The following is a 19,024-nucleotide window of genomic DNA, read 5'->3' as shown; positions in this document are numbered from 1 at the left end:
ATTATCAAGACTTTGTCCTTAAATAAACCTCTATGTATTTACCCCTCTTGTACTGCTCTGGAAAAGTGTTTGATTGACCCCTTTCCTTAATTATTTTGCCCGTTTGAAATCAGAATCCCTTAATTAAAGGGAGACCTTGTGTAATTGATTTCCAAACTATTTTCTTACCTATTTCTACTTGCTTTCTGCACTATAAAAGGGCACGACCCTTCTGCACTTTAGGACACCTTCAATTCAATACTTCTACACTTCAGACTTCACAATTCTCTTCTAAACTCATAGCATTCTGATTGCTCGTTTGCACTTTGGCTTTACAAGACTACTGCTTTCTCTTTGTTTGTTTTCTCTAAAACTGGTATGTCCTAATTTTAGTTTCAGCATCACCAATGTGTTTACTTAAAGTTTTTATATCCATGGCTACCTTACTGCTTATGTAGAGTTTAATATTTAACTTAATATGTTTATGTAGTCCTAACCTCTAACAGGCTGGAGGGTGTGCCAGCATATCCCATTGCTGAGTATGCCCATTAGCCTGCTTCTCTTGTGTTCTTGTAAATTCCCTACTCCTCTATACCCCTATATGCATTGATTTTTAAGTTGTTCCCTTTTCCCCCTTTCCCCTTTTAGAATTTCACTTCTGCACTTGCATTCTCTCCTAGCTTCTAGGTTCTGCCCCCCTCTTGTGAGCCTTGCCTTGGGACCTTAAGTTCCCTTTGAACTTGGACACTTGAGGGCTGGCCCTTCCACACTGCACTATGTTCTTAATTTTGTAACATTTGGGTGTGAGCACTACCCAGAGTCTATATGAGGCTCTTAGGGAACTCTGATACATCCAAAGATGAGAGAAAGGCTTTGGATCATGATCTTTAGAGTTGGTTCATCTCATATTTCAGACATGGAGTCTGAATTAGGCTCCCCTTGGTTGTACTTTTAATTTGCTTTTCTTATTTCATTCCGGGTTGTAATAACTTGTAATAACTATTGGGGATTTCTAGTGAAAAAGGAGGGAATCATGCATGCAAAAGGGGTAGATATCATAGAGAATCATTATACTTCTGCACTTCTGCATTTCATATAGATATCATGTTCATAGGGAATTATTATACTTCTGTACTTCTGCATTTCATATAGATATCATGTTCATAGGGAATTATTATACTTCTGCCCTTCTACGTTTCATATAGATACTATGTCTATAGGTTTCTGCACTTCTGCATTATATAGAGACCATGTCTATGGGTTTCTGCACTTCTGTATTATATAGAGACCATGTCCATAAGTCATTTCTGAAATTCTGCATATCATATAGATAATATGCCTATAGGACTTCCTGCAATTTGCATGTGCATCTGTCATTAGGCAAACCTGTTTATAGGAGTTAAATAACTAACTGCATATAGATGACTTGCCTATAGGATTTATGCATGTCAATAACAATGTTTTTAAAGTCAACAACGCCTAGAAAGCATGCCTATATGAATTAACAACCTAGTATGAAACGTTTTCGTTCACCTATAAGTCTAAAATCGGCAATGTCATTGTCCAACATCTGCAGAATCTTTTGTCAAAACTTGTCTTCCCTGAATAACTGACAGCCTCTTCTAAAATCAGTACACTTCATCTTTTATGAAACCAGTAGATATCATGCCTATAGGTTTCGTCTAACGCTTAGGCAAGCCTTAGGATAAAAAGTTATGACTGCACCAGTTTTATTTTTTGTTAATTACAACCAGCGGGCATGTCTAATTCGGACTTCTTATCTAAAAATATGTGATAAATCAGCCTGCTTTCCCCTTTTAAGTTTTAATCGGACCCTAATCAGTACATGCAAGACATGCTAAACTATATGCTTTTCTTTGATTTAAGGAGGTCTGTTTGAGCCGTATCTGCTTATGTGCTTGCCCAATACTTGTTATACGTGCTTCTGTTTGTCGCCTTAGTATTTTTACCTTTTGAAACCACAAATAAGCCAACTTTTCCACCATTATAGTATTAGTAGTCCCAAGCACATTCGGGGCGGATAGGATTGGGGCGGGTAATAGCATGCAATAAGTAAACGAGACTATTCTGCGCTTTAACACCTTAACAAGGTGGGAAAGGGTAGATATGAATGTGATGACCACGTGATAATGTCATGTGTAACCCATCGTCAAGGAGAGATTACCGAACATTGTGTGGGGTGATCCATATTATTTATAAACTTAGGACCCCCCTTCCTTTTACTTGTTTATTTCATTGTTTACCTTTCAAAATTTTAAACCTTTTTTTCTCAAATTTCAGCTTGCCTTTTACTTCTTTTAATTTTATCTATTTGCAACCATTATATGAAAACCCCCTCATATTTGAAACTCTTATTTGCTTACTTAAAGTCACAATTGTAGCATGGCCGGGAACCATACTAGTGGATCCTGAGGGGTGCCTAATACCTTCCCTTCGGGATAATTTCAAGCCCTTACCCGATCTCTGGTTTTCCTAAATCAAACTCTTCTTAGTGTCCTAATGTACTTTAATCATTAGGTGGCGACTCTTCTCTTTTAATACCCGTTAAAAGAGTTGTCAATGTTATAAACCCTATTTCGCGAGAAAAAAAGGGGGCGCGACGGCATGGCGACTCTGCTGGGGACATTTAGGCTTTTACCATTTCAGACTATTATTGTGATTTATGCTTCTTTATGCGCAATTATTTTTTTATTTCTTTTAAGCATTCAATTTTCTTTTCGATTGCGAAACTGGCTCGCCTCTTGTTTCTTTCCCTTGTCTCCTTTACTGCTTTCCTCTACTGCACTCCTTTATGAATGTTTTAAATTATTGTAATTATTACTTTATGAACGTGCAAATACGTGACAACTTGTTTAATCATTGCATAAACATGTTTTCAACATCATATTCCACTCGTGCCAAACAAATACCATAGCAATGCTTATAATGAGTGGTTGCTCTCTTCTGATATTTTCACCCTTTAAATCCGGCAAAGACGTATTTGCGATAAATTTAGTCGATCAACGGTGTAGTCGACGGTTCCGTTTCTTTCCCTCTTGAGTTGTCCGCTCAAGGGTACCAGTCTAATACCTCATAGAAACCTTACTATATTTAATTGTGCATGCATCATGGTCAAACTTAGCCGAGTCAGTTATGTTGTCCGCATAATGACTCTTTAAGACAGCCTCGTCCAAAGTCCATTGGGTTTTCCAAAAAACCCAAACGGACACTACCAAATTCTATGCATTTATTTAGAGAATTAAATGTTTTTATGCCAATTATTGGTATTTAATAGTCGAGTATGGTGGGGGTAAGGGTCTGCCCTTTTGTCTTGCAGAAACATGAGGCACGAAGTCCCCATATTCGGCATGGTCACAAACATCCACCCAAGGTTGCTAAGCTGGTGGGAGGATTTTCATTATAGTAATCAGACTCTTGTCCGAAAATACCTAGGAAATCTACCTTCTCTCCTGGAGGTCCAACCCAACAACAAAATTATAGAAGCTGCTACTCTGTTCTGGGACTCTGATAGGTCTGTGTTTCGCTTCGGAGAGATTGAGATGACACCCCTACTAGAGGAAATAGGAGGATTGACTGGTATACCATATGAGACTCCGGGTTTGTTAATGCCGGAAAATCACAAAGGAGGAGATTTCCTCAAAATGATGGGCCTAAAGAAGAATTCAGACTTGACATGTTTGAATTTGATTATTTGTACGAAAGGTACGGTCACAACAAATCCTACCGTACTTATCCGGATGAGTTTGCCCTTACATCGTTGGGGCATATTTACCGAAGGGTCTTTGTCTTCATGTTCTGTTTCTTGGGGATGATAGTGTTTCCAACGAAGAAAGCAAGGATCCATACCAGGCTAGCCATGGTCACCAAAACTTTGATGGAGGGAATTGGGGGACAACCATTTAGCATAGTGCCCATGATCATCGCAGAGATATACCGAGCCCTGGAAAAGTGTCAACAAGGATCCCCACACTTTGAGGGCTGCAACTTGCTACTCCAACTCTGGCTCATGGAGCATCTCCAAAGGGGTGAATATCGGCAAGAGATTCAGCATAGAGACTGGGACGATCATATAGCCTTCTATCAACCAAGGCGAATGAACTACATGCCCAACATGTTTGCTCAGCCAGAAGATACCAAGGGTCGACAAGATGAGTCACTTCCAAGCCGACTTCCAAGCTGATGACAGTCTTTATAAGTGCCAAGCTCAGCATATATGGCATTGCAAGATTATCATGGGGAGAGACACTATCGAGCCAGACAGATACCATATTGGCTGCACCACATACTATTTAGGATGGCTGGAGGACAATCACAACGGTCTGGGCCAACCTGGGTTTGTTCGAGGTCACAGAATCATCGATAAAAGGGCTGAAGCACAGGTCAAATACAACCAACTACACAAAAGGATTCGGGAATGTGAAAGCGAACACCGCGAGATTCAAGGAGCCCATCAAAAACTGATTGAAGAATGGAAAGACATGGCTGTCAGCGCCAACAAGCGACTAGAATACTTGGAACGGGGTCTAGTGGAGCTGGAAAGGAAATTCATCAAGAGGATCGAGGACTGCCAGAATGCTGAGGGAAACGAAAGTGAACACCTGGCTAGAGCCTACTTGCTCTTGGGACTTCGCGAGCTGGTGAAGCTGTTCGATGGAGCCAAAAATGGTGAGTCTGGGGAAGGTCCTTCTGGGACCAAGTAGATAGGAGTCTTTACTTTTTGTTTTATGAATGTAATGAGGCCCATGGCCACTAGTGACATTTTATTTCCCATTATTTAGCATCGTTTTGGAATTCGTCTACTTTTTATCAATAAAATGAGGCATTTAGCAGTATAAGATCTCCAAATCAACTTGTCTCTAGGCCTACCTCGGGCACAAAGAGGTTCCCCAAATTAGGACACGATTTACATTCTTGTACTGTGTGTTTAAATATCGCAACATTTTTTATTATAATTCTCACTGACTTGTTACCTTTTTATTTTTATTTTTGTTTATTTATTCCCCTCCCCCAAGGTTAGTTCGTGCACTCTGGCATCGTCATCAGATTCCACAAGATCAAAGGGCCCTCCACCCACTCCTCCTCCAAGTCTTGTCAAAAGACAAGAACAAAGAAAATATGGAGGATCTGAACAACTCAACTGAACGGGTAGAGGTCACTCATGGTACTCAGGTCTCTAAAGAAAGTGCATCCCAACTCGAGCAAAAACTGTTGAAATTTCAGGAGGAACTTGATCAGGTCCGGAACTTGGCAAGCTTATCATTTTCCCTCACCACCCCAGATGTCAACTTTCCTAACACTCAGAATCCCACACCTCCACAAAACATCCCAAAACCACAAAATCATCCCGCTCCTCACCACCACTGCAACATCTGCCATACTTCCAACAATACTCCACTGCTTATCCCAGAACCTCTGAACTCCACAAATGACCATTTCCACACTTATAACACCCCCATCTATGTGGAAACCATGCCATACTCCACCCAACCCATTTCAAACACACCCGAGTCTGATGATAAAGACTCACTCATCAGGAGTCTGGTTGAAGAGCTTAAGAAGTTGACTAGCCGAATTCAGGGCATCGAAGGAAGCAAAGGAATTGAGGGGCTAAACTATGAAGATCTCTACATACAACCCAATGTTGAACTGCCCGAGGGGTACAAACCTCTGAAGTTCGAGATGTTCGATGGTACAGGAGATCCGAGAGTTCATTTGAGAACATACTGTGACAAGCTAGTCGGAGTAGGAAAGGACGAAAGGATCCGTATGAAACTTTTCATGAGGAGTCTGAAGGGGGATGCTCTGTCTTGGTACATTAGCCAAGATCCGAAGAAGTGGTCGAACTGGGTAAGCATGGCGTCCGATTTCATGGACAGGTTCAAGTTCAACACAGAAAATGCGCCAGATATGTTCTACATCCAGAACCTAAAGAAGAAACCTGCGGAGATATTCCGCGAGTATGCCACTCGCTGGAGATCAGAAGCGGCTAAGGTCAGACCGAATTTAGAAGAAGAACAACATGAACAGGTTTTTTGTCCGAGCTCAAGACCCACAATACTATGAAAGGTTGATGCTGATTGAAAGCCCGACATCATCAAGCTAGGTAAGAGGATTGAGGAAGGCATCAAAAGTGATATGGTCACAAACTTTGAAGCCTTGCAGGCTACCAATAAGGCTCTACAGTCTGGTGGCACGTCCAAGAAAAGGGACATGAGTGCCGTAATGGTTGCACAGAGAACCAAATCCCCTATCAAATACCAAACTTACCCGATGCCTCCACTCATATATCAACCTACTCCAAATTACCAAGCACCCTCGCCCTCTTACCAAACTCCACCACCTACTTACCAATCACCTCCACCTCCCACATATTAGCCTATTTTACCCAAATATTCTCAACCCGTACATGTCTACCAAGCCTACAATGCTCAACCCTCTCACTATCAATCACCTCCCACTTGCCAAAACTTTCCTAGACCCCGACCGAATTTCGATCGCAGACCTCTCAAACAATATACCACCATTGCTGAACCAATTGACCCGCTGTATGAAAGGCTCAAAGCTGCTGGTTATATCACCCCCGTCTCTGCTATAACCCCTGAAAACCCTTCCCAATGGGTCAATCCAAATAAATCTTGTGCATATCATTCCGGCATGAAAGGGCCTACCATTCATGAATGCCATTCTCTGAAAGATAAGATCCAGACACTGATTGATAACAAGATTATTGTGGCAAAGGAGCCTTCTCTGAATGTCCGCAACAACCCTTTGCCCGACCACAAGGGTGGAGGCGTTCACATGATTGAGATAGAAGATGATTGGGACCCCAAGGGATCGATCAGTTTGATTGCGGAAAGTGACGATCCAAAGAAACCGACAGTCGCCCTTAATCCGATTGTAGTCCAAATCCAGCCTTCTAGGGACACCGAGGTGAATATGTCCATACCACTTGAGTTTGAAGCGCCCTCCCCCACAAAGACGCCAACACCAATTGAGGTCGAGTTTGGGTCTCTAGAAAACACACCCGCGCCGTTTGAAGTTACGGTTTTATCGTCCAAAATACATGCTCTGTTTGGGGTAAAGGCGCCCATTCTAGTAGCAATGTCGGCTATAATACCATTCCATACAAAGGCCATCCCTTGGGACTACACAACCGAGGCAAGAAGGAAAGGGAAAGCCAAATCCGGAGAAGCAGTTGCGGCACAGGGTATGACAAGAACAGGCAGAGTATACACCCCAGAACATTTGGCTGAATCAAGCAAGAAGGCCTTTGGACAACCGACCATCACTGAAGCTGGGCCCGATGATTTCTGGAGAAAAATACAAGCAATAGAGTACTCAGTCATTGATCAGTTGAACAAAACACCGTCACAGATCTCTATCCTAGCCTTGTTGTAAAGCTCCGATGCACATAAGAATGCCTTGTTGAAGGTGCTGAGTGAGGCATATGTACCGAGCAACATCACTGGAGGACAAATGGCAAACATGGTAGGGCAGGTATTGGAGAGTCACAAGATCACTTTTTATGAAGATGAGTTGCCACCAGAAGGGTTGAGTCACAACAAGGCATTGCACATCACTGTGCAATGCGAGGATTATTTCATCACCAGAATCCTCATTGACGGAGGGTCCAGCCTCAATATTTGTCCGTTGGTAACACTCAGGACATTGGGAAAAGGACTGCATGAGATCAAGGATGGGGCCATCAATGTCAAAGCTTTCGACGGTTCCCAAAGGTCCACTATTGGGGAAATTAGCTTGTGTTTGCAGATAGGGCCTACTTGGTTTGATGTTAAATTTCAAGTAATAGATGTGCCGACATCTTACAACTTGCTTTTGGGACGACCTTGGATTCATGCCGCTGGGGCTGTAGCATCAACCCTATATCAAGCAGTGAAGTTTGAGTGGAATCACCAAGAGGTGGTCATTCACGACGACGGTAGAGATCCCATATACAGTCGCCAAACCATCCCAACGATCGGAGGTAGAAGAAAGATAGGCGGAGAGACCTATCACCACATCGAGCGAGACAACACCGTCGATAAGGACAAATGGTGGGACAACAAAATCGAAAGCATATTGAACTAGAGCGGATATGAACCTGGCAAAGGACTTGGCAAGAACCTCTAAGGAATCGCCAAACCTATCAAACTAAAGAAGCATGGCACCACTTTCGGTCTGGGATACGAGTACACTTGGGAAGAGTTCAACAACTGGTCGTCACTATGGGGCGACCCTTACTACCCACTAGAGCAGTCGATACCCCATTTGGAACAGATTTTCCAGTCAGCCGATGTTATATATGGGTCGGAAGAAGAGGAAGCACTGGCAGCAATGAGGAATTTATTCGTGGAAGATGATGACATGGATTGTTGTGTCATTTTCACGGAGGAGGGGGAGGAAGGCCCTTCCATACAAGCTGTAAGCCGAGGATCATGCCTCAATAATTGGACCATCAGAACCACCAGAGCTCGGAAAGCCTCGGGGTAGCAAGGCTGAACAAAGCATCATGCACTATCTTGCATTTTTACTAGTTGATTTTCCTTTCGCATTTTTGAATTTTCGCAATAAGATCTTCAATATTCAAAACAGTTATGGAATTTAGCAAAACATTTCCATTTTCCCTATAAATCTTACTCTTATTATTTTTCTCTCATTACTTTACTCATACAACATTACTATTACTTATCTTGATGAACCAATGACTGTGACATGCAACGAGACAACGCAACAAACGGACATAGATTCAGAGGAAGATGACATACCAGAAGAGATTGTTAAAGAGGTTGAAAATTTTGAGAACAAACTTAAGTCCAACCTGGATGAGACCGAGATTGTTAACCTGAGAGATGTAGAAAACGTCAAAGAAACGAGAATCAATGTCCACTTATCGCCATCAGAAAAGAAGGAATATACAGAATTTCTAAGGGAATATGAAGACATATTCGCTTGGTCGTATGATGACATGATTGGTCTGAGTACATCTATTGTGGCTCACAAACTGCCAACCGATCCAACATGTCCGCTGGTAAAGCAAAAGCTCAGAAAGTTTAAGCCTGGCATGAGTCTGAAAATCAAGGAAGAAGTCATTAAGCAAGTCAAAGCCAAGGTTCTCAGGGTAGTAGAATACCTAACATGGTTAGCCAACATTGTGCCAGTACCAAAGAAGGACGGGAAGGTCAGAGTCTGTGTCGACTACCGGAATCTCAACCGGGCCAGTCCGAAACGACTTCCCCTTACCGAACATACACATCCTGATCGACAATTGCGCCAAGCATGAGTTGCAATCATTTATAGATTGCTTCGCTAGATATCATCAAATCTGGATGGACGAAGAAGATGCTGAGGAAACGACTTTCATTACGCCGTGGTGAATGTACTGTTACAAGATGATGTCGTTCGGCCTGAAAAATGCAGGGGCTACCTACATGAGGGTCATGACTACCATTTTCCATGATATGATACATAAGGAGATCGAGGTGTATGTAGATGATGTCATTATCAAAATCAAGAAAACCACTGATCACATGGAAGATTTGAGGAAGTTCTTCAATAGACTAAGAAGGTACAACCTGAAACTGAATCCCGCGAAATGTGCATTTGGGGTTCCTGCCGGAAAACTACTTGGGTTCATTATAAGTATCCGAGGAATAGAACTAGGTCCATCAAAGGTTAAAGCCATTCAAGAATTGCTACCGCCAAAAAACAAAAAGGACATGATGAGTTTTCTAGGAAGACTCAACTACATCAGCCAGTTCATAGCTCAAACTACTGTCACCTGTGAGCCAATCTTTAAGATGTTGAAGAAGGACGCCGCTACCAGATGGACTGATGACTACCAAACGGCCTTCGACAGAATCAAGGAGTACCTATCAACACCGCCAGTTTTGGTCCTGCCCGAACCAGGTAGACCCCTATTACTCTACCTTGCAGTGCTAGATGGAGCGTTTGGTTGTGTTCTTGGGCAACATGATGAAACGGGGAGGAAGGAGCAGGCCATCTACTATCTTAACAAGAAGTTCACCCCATACGAGGCTCGGTATTCTCTATTAGAATGCACTTGTTATGCTCTGACTTGGGTAGCTCAGAAGTTGAGGCTCTATTTTTGTACCTATACCACGTATCTCATATCAAGGATGGATCCGTTGAAGTACATCTTTCAGAAGCTTATGCCCACTGGCAAGCTAGCCAAGTGGCAAATCCTGCTGAGTGAATTCGACATTGTCTATGTAACTCAAAAAGCAATCAAGGGACAGGCTTTGGCAGATCATCTTGCCGATAATCCTGTGGACGGAGAATACGAACCCTTAAAGACATATTTTCTTGACTAAGAGGTGTCATTCATAGGAGAAGACATTGCAGAATTGTATGATGGTTGGAGAATGTTTTTCGATAGAGCAGCAAATTTCAAAGGAGTTGGCATAGGAGCAGTCCTAGTGTCAGAAACCGGTCAGCATTATCCGGTGTCTGCCAAACTCAGATTCCCTTGCACCAACAACATGGCTGAGTACGAGGCCTGCATCTTGGGACTCAAGATGGCTATTGACATGAACGTCCAAGAGTTGCTAGTGATCGGGGATTCAGACTTGCTTATACATCAGGTCCAAGAAAAATGGGCAACCAAGAACTCCAAGATACTCTCTTATCTGCATCATGTACAGGAGTTGAGAAAGAGGTTCACAAAGACAGAGTTCCAACATTTCCCCAGGGTCCAGAATGAATTTGCCGATGCATTGGCTACCCTATCATCCATAATACAACATCCAGATAAGAATTTCATTGACCCTATTCCAATAAAGATCTACGATCAGCCAACTTACTATGCTCATGTCGAAGAAGAAGCGGATGGAAAACCTTGGTTTCATGATATCAAGGAATACTTGACGAAAGGAGAACACCCAGAGCTTGCAAACCCTATTCAAAAGCATACACTTCGAAGATTATCCAACAATTTCTTCCACGACGGAGGAATCCTGTATAGGAGGACTCTAGATCTGGGATTACTAAGGTGTGTCGACACAAAGGAAGCATCTAAATTACTAGAAGAAATTAATGTTGGGACCTGCGGGCCACATACGAATGGTTTTGTCTTAGCCAAGAAAATACTCCGAGCTTGTTATTTTTTGGATGACTATGGAAACAGACTGCATCCAGTATGTTCGGAAGTGCCACCGATGTTAGATACATGCATATATGATAAAGGTGCCTCCAAACGAGCTTAATGCAACAAGCTCACCATGGACGTTCGCTGCTTGAGGAATGGATGTTATCGAACCAATAAAACCTACCGCATCAAATAGGCACAGGTTCATCCTAGTGGCAATTGATTATTTCACCAAATGGGTTGAAGCAGCATCGTATAAGGTAGGGACTAAGAAAGTTATGGCAGACTTTGTCCGCGCCCATATTGTTTGTCGGTTCGAGATTCCAGAATCAATCATTACTGATAATGGTTCCAATCTCAACAGTGATTTGATGAAAGCCATGTGTGAAAACCTTCAGTATCAAACACAAGAATTCTACAGCCTACAGACCTCAGATGAACGGAGCCGTAGAGGCCGCCAATAAAAATATCAAGAAGATACTAAGGAAAATGATAGAATTTATCATTTGCTTTATTGGGGTATCGCACCATAGTCCGCACATCAACCGGGGTGACTCCCTATATGCTGGTTTATGGTACATAGGCGGTCATTCCTACCGAGGTAGAAATTCCTTCCTTGAGGATCATATAGGAAGCAAAACTCGACAATGCAGAATGGGTGAACAGTCGTTATGAGTAGCTAGCTCTTATAGATGGAAAAAGAATGAATGCAGTTTGCCATGGTCAGCTTTATCAGAATAGAATGTCTAGAGCCTTCAACAAAAGAGTCAAGCCGAGACAGTTCACACCGGGGCAGCTAGTGTTAAAGAAGATTTTCCCGTATCAGGACGAGGCCAAAGAGAAGTTCTCTCCCAACTGGCAGGGTCCGTACATGGTCCACTAGGTTCTAATAAGAGGAGCCCTCATACTTGCAGAAATGGACGGAGAAGTTTAGCCGAAGCCGATCAACTCAGATGCAGCGAAGCGATACTATATGTAACCTTTATGCTTTCCTTTATGATGTAATTTGAACTACGCCTAACCTGATTCTCGTTTAAGAGGGGATACGTAGGCAGCCCTGTGGGTTCGGTCAAAATGCAATAAAATTTCCATTTCCCCGCTATCAGAAACTGGGGCAGAATTTTGAGGAGGACCATCAAAATTCCAAAGCCGATTCTAGCCATTTATCATTAACAGCCGTCAGAAGTAGCAGCCTAGTAAACTGGGGCAAAATTTTGAGGAGGACCATCAAAATTCCGGAGCAAGAAAAGTTGTAATGTCTTGAACCACGTCGCAGTCGTAGGTTCATCTAAGGAAAACTATTCTCGATTATGTATTTTGGTTATATTTTTTACTAAATCATGCATGTCTGTTACCAAAGTTGCTTTGTTTAGCAACGCTACCCCAATGATATGCACAGTATCACTGGAATAGAGCCGATCAAGTCAAGCAGAGCCAGCTAGAATACGAACTAACCTCCCCCCTTTACAAAACTCACGATTTTCTTTGGATGCAGGCACTTGAGTTGCAAAATCATCAAATATACTATACACTCACGAGAGTCACATTACTCGGAAATACTACTCTCAGAATCGTTGCACTTACTCACAGCTGCTATCCGCACGCAGTGTCCCCAGCAGACACAATATCCCCAGCAGTCGCAATATCGCAATCCGCTATCAGCTAAGAAAACTCTATTGCCATTTGCTATTTTACTTCCTGCATAAGGCTACCATTCCGCCTTCTGAGGTTAAGCTACCTCCATCTGCATTCTCTGCATTGCATAAGGCTACTATTCTGCCTTCCAAGACTAAGCTCTATCTCCATCTGCATTCTCTGCATTGCATAAGGCTACCATTCTGCCTTCCGAGACTAAGCTTTGTCTCCATCTGCATTCTCTGCATTGCATAAGGCTACCATTCTGCCTTCCGAGGTTAAGCTCTACCTCCAATCTGCATTCTCTGCATCGCATAAGGCTACCATTCTGCCGTCCGAGGTTAAGCTCTACCTCCATCTGCATGGCTGAAATATCGCCACTTCATTTACACCTTGCATGGCTGAAATATTGCCACTTCATTTACATCTACATGGCTGAAATATCGTCGTTTCATTTATACCTTGCATCAGCTGAAAGATCGCCGCTTTATTTACATCTGCATGGCTGAAATATCGCCGCTTCATTTATACCTTGCATCGGCTGAAAGATTGCCACTTATTGCATTTCATTGGCTAAAAGATCGTCGCTTCATTTATAACTTGCATCGGCTGAAAGATCGCCACTTATTGCATTTCATTGGCTGAAAGATCCCACGTATTGCATCTCATGGACTGAAAGATCGCCAAATTGTCCAAAGGCGACATTGTTCAGAGGTACCATTTTCATAGCCCGAGAACGCCATTTCATGGCCTGAGGACCCCTTTTATCTTTTGCATATCATTATTCAAAAGCATAATGGTTCGTAGGTATCATTCTCATAGCCCGAGAACATCATTTCATGGCCTGCGAATCCTTATCATACGCTTCATGGCTCAGGACGTCATGGTCTGAGGACGTTATCCTAACTGTCCGAAGACAACATTCATGGTCCGACGGGAAATTGCATCATGTTTAAATTTTTGCACAGTATACACTTGTATTGCTTATTTGCAGGTAAACCGGCTAGCAACGGCCATCTCAGCAGGAGCAATCCCGCTCCAGTTCTCGCAGCTCTGCTATACTTTAACCATCCATACTAACCCGAATATCTCATCCATTCTTGAAAAAATCTCCATCGGCATATTCCGCTGACGGATCCTGAACTACATATGGCATAATTCCTGTAAGACCAGGGATATGTAGGTAGCTCAGGAACTAGAGCACGATCAAATTCTTCAAACCATTTCGCTCGGTCAAATTAACCATCATATCTTTACCCGACAACTCTTTCATCTTTCTCGGGTAAAGAGGGGAAGTTATTTGATAGTAGGCTATATAGTTGATATTTACACCTTAATATAACCATACTTCGTTGTTGTTTTATAGATAAATTGCCAACAAAAATGCTCTAAATAGTGTTCTTTTGTTTAGCAGGGAATATTATATGAGAGGAAGCAACATGGAGTGTTTTGGAGGCGATAATGTGAAGAAAAATGCCCACTCTAGAAGTACCCGAACACAAAGAAGCATAAATGGCCTGGGCAAGAAGGCCACCGCAGTGAACCGCGATAGATTAACAACGTAAGGCAGAAAGGTCAGCATTCACTGCGGTCGGCCGCGATCGCGGTGCACTGTTCACGCAACTGGAAAGTTTGAGGACCAAAGTGTAAAATCGGGAAAACTTTTGTAAAACTCTTATATGCTTTAGAAACTCGCCCAAGATGGGGCTAAGCTGATTTTAGACTACTTTTGGAGGCAAGAACAAGAGTGAGAAGATCAACCAAACATTAGAGTTTTTCTATCTCCTTTTAATTCTTGCAATTTTACATTATGAACAATTTAGTAGTTTTCTCTTATTTTGTTATGAGTAGCTAAATACGTATCTAGGGTTGATAGAACCAATTGTTGGTTGAAGTTTTGACTCAAGTTGTTATAATCGAGGCGGATGTATGATATGATTGTTCAACTACGTTTTGTATGGTGATTAATTGAATGGACCCTTGATTAATCGTGTCTAATTACCTTATATTGCTTGAGAAAGAATATTAGATTAGATAGCTGTTGAACAACATCACTTTTGGGTAATTGAAAAGATTCATTACTTGAACTTAAAAGTGGGGTTAGAGATAACAAAACTTTGGTGGAATAATTTAGAGTAGCATAACTATTGTCAGCTAGAGTAGTTCGAGAGAATGCTCTAGTAAATTATCATAGTTGATCGAGAGATAATTACGATAACCCATAACTCTTAATCCTCATGGAGTTTTACGGCGAGATTATAGCGGAAGAGTCAAGACCTAAACTAGCAATTGGGGAAATCACTGCCCTAGACCTTCTTACCATTGAATTATCTTTGTTTTAGCTTACTGTTGTTTTTAATAGTAGTTGAAGTAGTTAAACAAAAACCCAATCCTTATTGATCAAAAATCTTGCATCTAGAGATTGATTGAGTTGATAATAACATTGTCGAAGAGTGTAATAGATAGGTTAGTTCCCCGAGGATTCGATTCCGGACTTAAAACCGAATTATATTTGCAGCGACCGCTTAGTCCTTTTTATAAGGCATAGTTGGGCGTTATCAAATTTTGGCACCGTTGCCGGGGAACTAACGGTGTTGTTTATTACAACTTAGAAGTAGTGTTAAAATTAGTAGTTCAAATCAATTTTCAAAGGTGTTAAACAATTTTCATTGAAATTCTAACGTTTGAACTCTTGTGGAATTCAGGTGTATGCCTAGAAATTCTTCGAGGACTGGAGAACTGCTTGAAGGACTTTCAGACCCCGAGAAAACATTCAGGGCATTGAACCGTGCCAACAAGAGGATTCAACAATCACAACAACCACACCAACTTGAAATTGACATGGGTGACGTAGAGAACGTCAACGGAAACATCAGGGATGAGCCAGCTAACCCAAACGTCAGAGTGGTGGCACCTCTTGTGCCAGAAGCTACACTTTATGATTGGGCTCAACCCATAGCTGACAACCTGGCAACTGCCATAGCTATGCCCGCAATTCAATCGGAGACATTCCAAATCACCAACAACATGCTGCATCTGCTATAGAATAAAGGATTGTTCTCCGGGTCACACATTGAAGACCCTCAGCAACATTTGAAAAACTTTCTGTCAATTTGTGTGACTCAAAGGCAGCCAAATGTGACCCCAGAAGCTATCAAGCTATTACTGTTCCCATTCTCTATGACTGGGGAAGCTCAGACTTGGCTGAATTCGCTCCCAATAAATTTCATTGTCACCTGGGAGGAATTAGTAAAGTAGTTCCTGAATAAGTTCTACCCGCCCAACAAGACTGCAAGGCAGATTGATGAAATATTGCAGTACAAGCAGCAGCCGACTGAGACCTTACAAGAAACTTGGGAAAGATTTAAAGGGATATTGGTAAAGTATACTCACCATGGCATTCCAGACCATATGCTTGGCCAGAGATTCTACATGGGGTTAGCTGACAATCTAAAGGCCAATGTGGATGCTTCAGCTGGAGGTGCATTTTTGAGTAAGACATTCACCGAGTGCAAAGTACTTCTTGACAAGATGTCCTAGAATTCGGGGTAGATGACTAGAGGTACAACACTGGCACCCATAGTGCATTCAGTTCCTCTTGACCTAAATAATTTGCATGTAGAGAACATGGCCACACTCATGACTCAAATAAGTATTTTGACAAAGAAGATAGATGAGATGGGTACCAAACATGTGCATATTATTGACACGACAAATGAAGGACTGTGTACACCTTGTGTTAATCAGTCTTATGTGTGTTCATGGAGCGGAGAAGGTGAAATCAAGGGGCAAGGGAAGATATGAATTATGTTAACAACTTTGGGGGTCAGAGACAAGGAGGACAGTAGTGGAGACCAGTACCAAATCAACAACACAGACCCAACATGCCTCAGCCTGGGGGCATGCAAGCTCAAGGCCAAATGGTGCCATGCCACCAGAGACAACATGGCTACCCACAGCAGAACCAGCAACAGTTAACATATCAGCCACCTCATCAGCAGCAAGATAACAACATGGTAGAGATCAGGGGGATGCTCCAGCAACTCATTGGGACAAATGGTAAGATGCAAGAAAAGTTGGCAGTACATGATTCAGCTATAAATAATATTGAAACTCAGTTGGGGCAGTTGTCTATGGCTTTAAACAACCGTCCCTAGGGAACATTGCCAGCGGATATTAACCCCAAGGAGCAAAACCCGAATCAGCTGATGATAGTAAGTCTCCGAAATGGGAGAGATTTAGACAAAGAGTAAGAGGTTGCACAAACCAGCAAAGAGACTATGCCAGCCACTTCAATTCCACTAGAGGTAGATGAACCATCAAATCTGACTGAAGTGGTGGTTGAACAGGGTCAAGATGAAAAGGGTAAGGCTAAGGTAAATGAACAAGTTGCAGAACAGGTGGTGCCTATTGTGCCACAGAACCCCAATAGAGAGAAGACAACAAATAGTGCATAAAGGGTGATACCTGCACCATTCCCTCAAAGACTGGTAAAACAAAAGAAGGAAGATCAATACAAGAAATTCATGGAGATGCTGCGTCAAATTCAATTGAATATTCCTTTGATGGATGCCTTGAGGGAGATGCCAGATTATGCGAAGATGATGAAAGATCTAATGTCACGGAAGTTTGATTTTCAGAACCTATCCACAGTGACTCTGACGCAGACCTGCAGTGTAGTAGTGACCAAACCGATGGCTCAAAAGATGTCAGACCCAAGTAGCTTCACTATTCTATGCACGATTGGGAGTTATGCCTTTGCAAAGGCATTATATGATTTGGGAGCCAGCATAAATTTTATGCCTCTAGTTGTATACACCAAACTGGGCATTGGCAGAGCTAGACCGACTTTGATGCTGCTGAAGCTAGCTGACCGTAGGGTAAAAAGGCCTACTAGGATTCTTGAAGATGTGTTGGTACAATTGGGGAAGTTCGTGTTCCCTGCAACTTTGTTATTCTGGATTGTCATGTAGATGAGGAGATACCTATCATTTTAGGTCGGTCATTTTTGGCCACTGGGAGAGCACTGATCGATTGTGAGACTAGGGAATTAAAAATGAGACTGAACGATGAAGAAGTCATATTCAATGTTCAACAATCTATGAGGAGACCCAGTGAATATGCTAATTCCTCTCTAGTGGAGGCAGTGGATGTGATCCTGCAAGAAGATGATGTGACCCTGACTGCTAAATATCTATTAGAGGCATGTCTGACAAATTTAGAAGAGATGGATGGTGAAGGGTTAGCTTAGTGGGTCATGGCACTTGAAGGCCAAGGATTCTGGAAAAGGGAACCTCAGTTCGAGTCCCTTGAGTTAGAAAAAAAGGCTACACCTCTAGCAAAGCCATCAGTAGAGGAACCACCCAAGCTGGAGCTGAAGCCGCTCCTAGCTCACCTGAGGTACGTTTTCTTAGGCCCTGATTCTACTTTGCTTGTTATTATATCATCCGGTTTGCTAGATGTGCAGGTAGAACTACTCTTACAAGTACTGTAGGAAAGCAAGACTGTTATTGGCTGGACCATGGCAGTCATAAAGGGTATCAGCCCAGCCTTCTATATACACAAGATTCTCTTGGAAGAAGGGCACAAACCTTCCAGAGAACATCAACGAAGGCTGAACCCGAACATGAAAGAGGTAGTAAAGAAGGAAATGATCAAATGGTTAGATGCAGGAATCATCTTCCCCATCTCTGATAGCAATTGGGTCAGCCTTGTCCAATGTGTGCGAAAAAAGGGGGGAATGACTATTGTGCAAAATGAGAATAATGAGTTGATCTCAACTCGTACAGTCACGGGATGGCGAATTTGCATGGATTACCGAAAATTGAACACAGCCACCCGGAAGGACCACTTTCCCTTGCCTTTCATTGACCAAATGTTGGACATGCTGGCCGGGCGATCGCACTTCTGCTTCTTGGATGGATATTCGGGGTACAATCAGATATCAATAGCCCCTAAAGATAGAGAGAAAACATCCTTCACTTGTCCGTATGGCATCTTCGCCTTTCGGAGAATGCCTTTTGGGCTTTGCAATGCACCGACGTTATTTTAACGGTGTATGTTAGCCATTTTCACAGACATGGTGGAGGATATTATGAAGGTCTTTATGGATGATTTCTCCGTGGTGGGAGATTCATTCGAGGATTGTCTTTACTACTTAAGAAGAGTGCTCAAAAGATGTGTGGAGACAAATTTAGTGTTGAACTGGGAGAAGTGCCATTTTATAGTACAGGAAGGGATAGTCCTGGGGTATCGAGTGTCCAGTAAAGGAATTGAGGTCGACCA

The 19,024-nt window shown here is 42.4% G+C and overlaps 1 protein-coding gene across 1 annotated transcript; it reads left to right on the top strand.

Moving 5' to 3' along the window:
* The first annotated feature begins 17,265 nt into the window (after positions 1–17,265).
* Positions 17,266–17,990, top strand: LOC138872724 (uncharacterized). Its single transcript, XM_070151137.1, has 2 exons — positions 17,266–17,614; positions 17,713–17,990. The coding sequence occupies exons 1-2, from the start codon at positions 17,266–17,268 to the stop codon at positions 17,988–17,990; spliced, it is 627 nt and encodes a 208-aa protein (XP_070007238.1).
* The last annotated feature ends 1,034 nt before the right edge of the window (positions 17,991–19,024 follow it).

The sequence above is a fragment of the Nicotiana sylvestris genome, chromosome 1 (assembly GCF_000393655.2).
Source record: "Nicotiana sylvestris chromosome 1, ASM39365v2, whole genome shotgun sequence".
Taxonomy (NCBI): domain Eukaryota; kingdom Viridiplantae; phylum Streptophyta; class Magnoliopsida; order Solanales; family Solanaceae; genus Nicotiana; species Nicotiana sylvestris.
Note: the sequence above shows the minus strand (reverse complement) of the source record. Positions and strands in the feature narration are given on the sequence as shown.

Coding starts and splice junctions, on each gene's coding strand:
- LOC138872724 (XM_070151137.1), top strand. CDS start 17,266: ATGGAGATGCTGCGTCAAATTCAATTGAATATTCCTTTGATGGATGCC. Junction 17,615..17,712: donor GCTGCTGAAGCTAGCTGACC/GTAGGGTAAAAA, acceptor ATTGTCATGTAG/ATGAGGAGATACCTATCATT.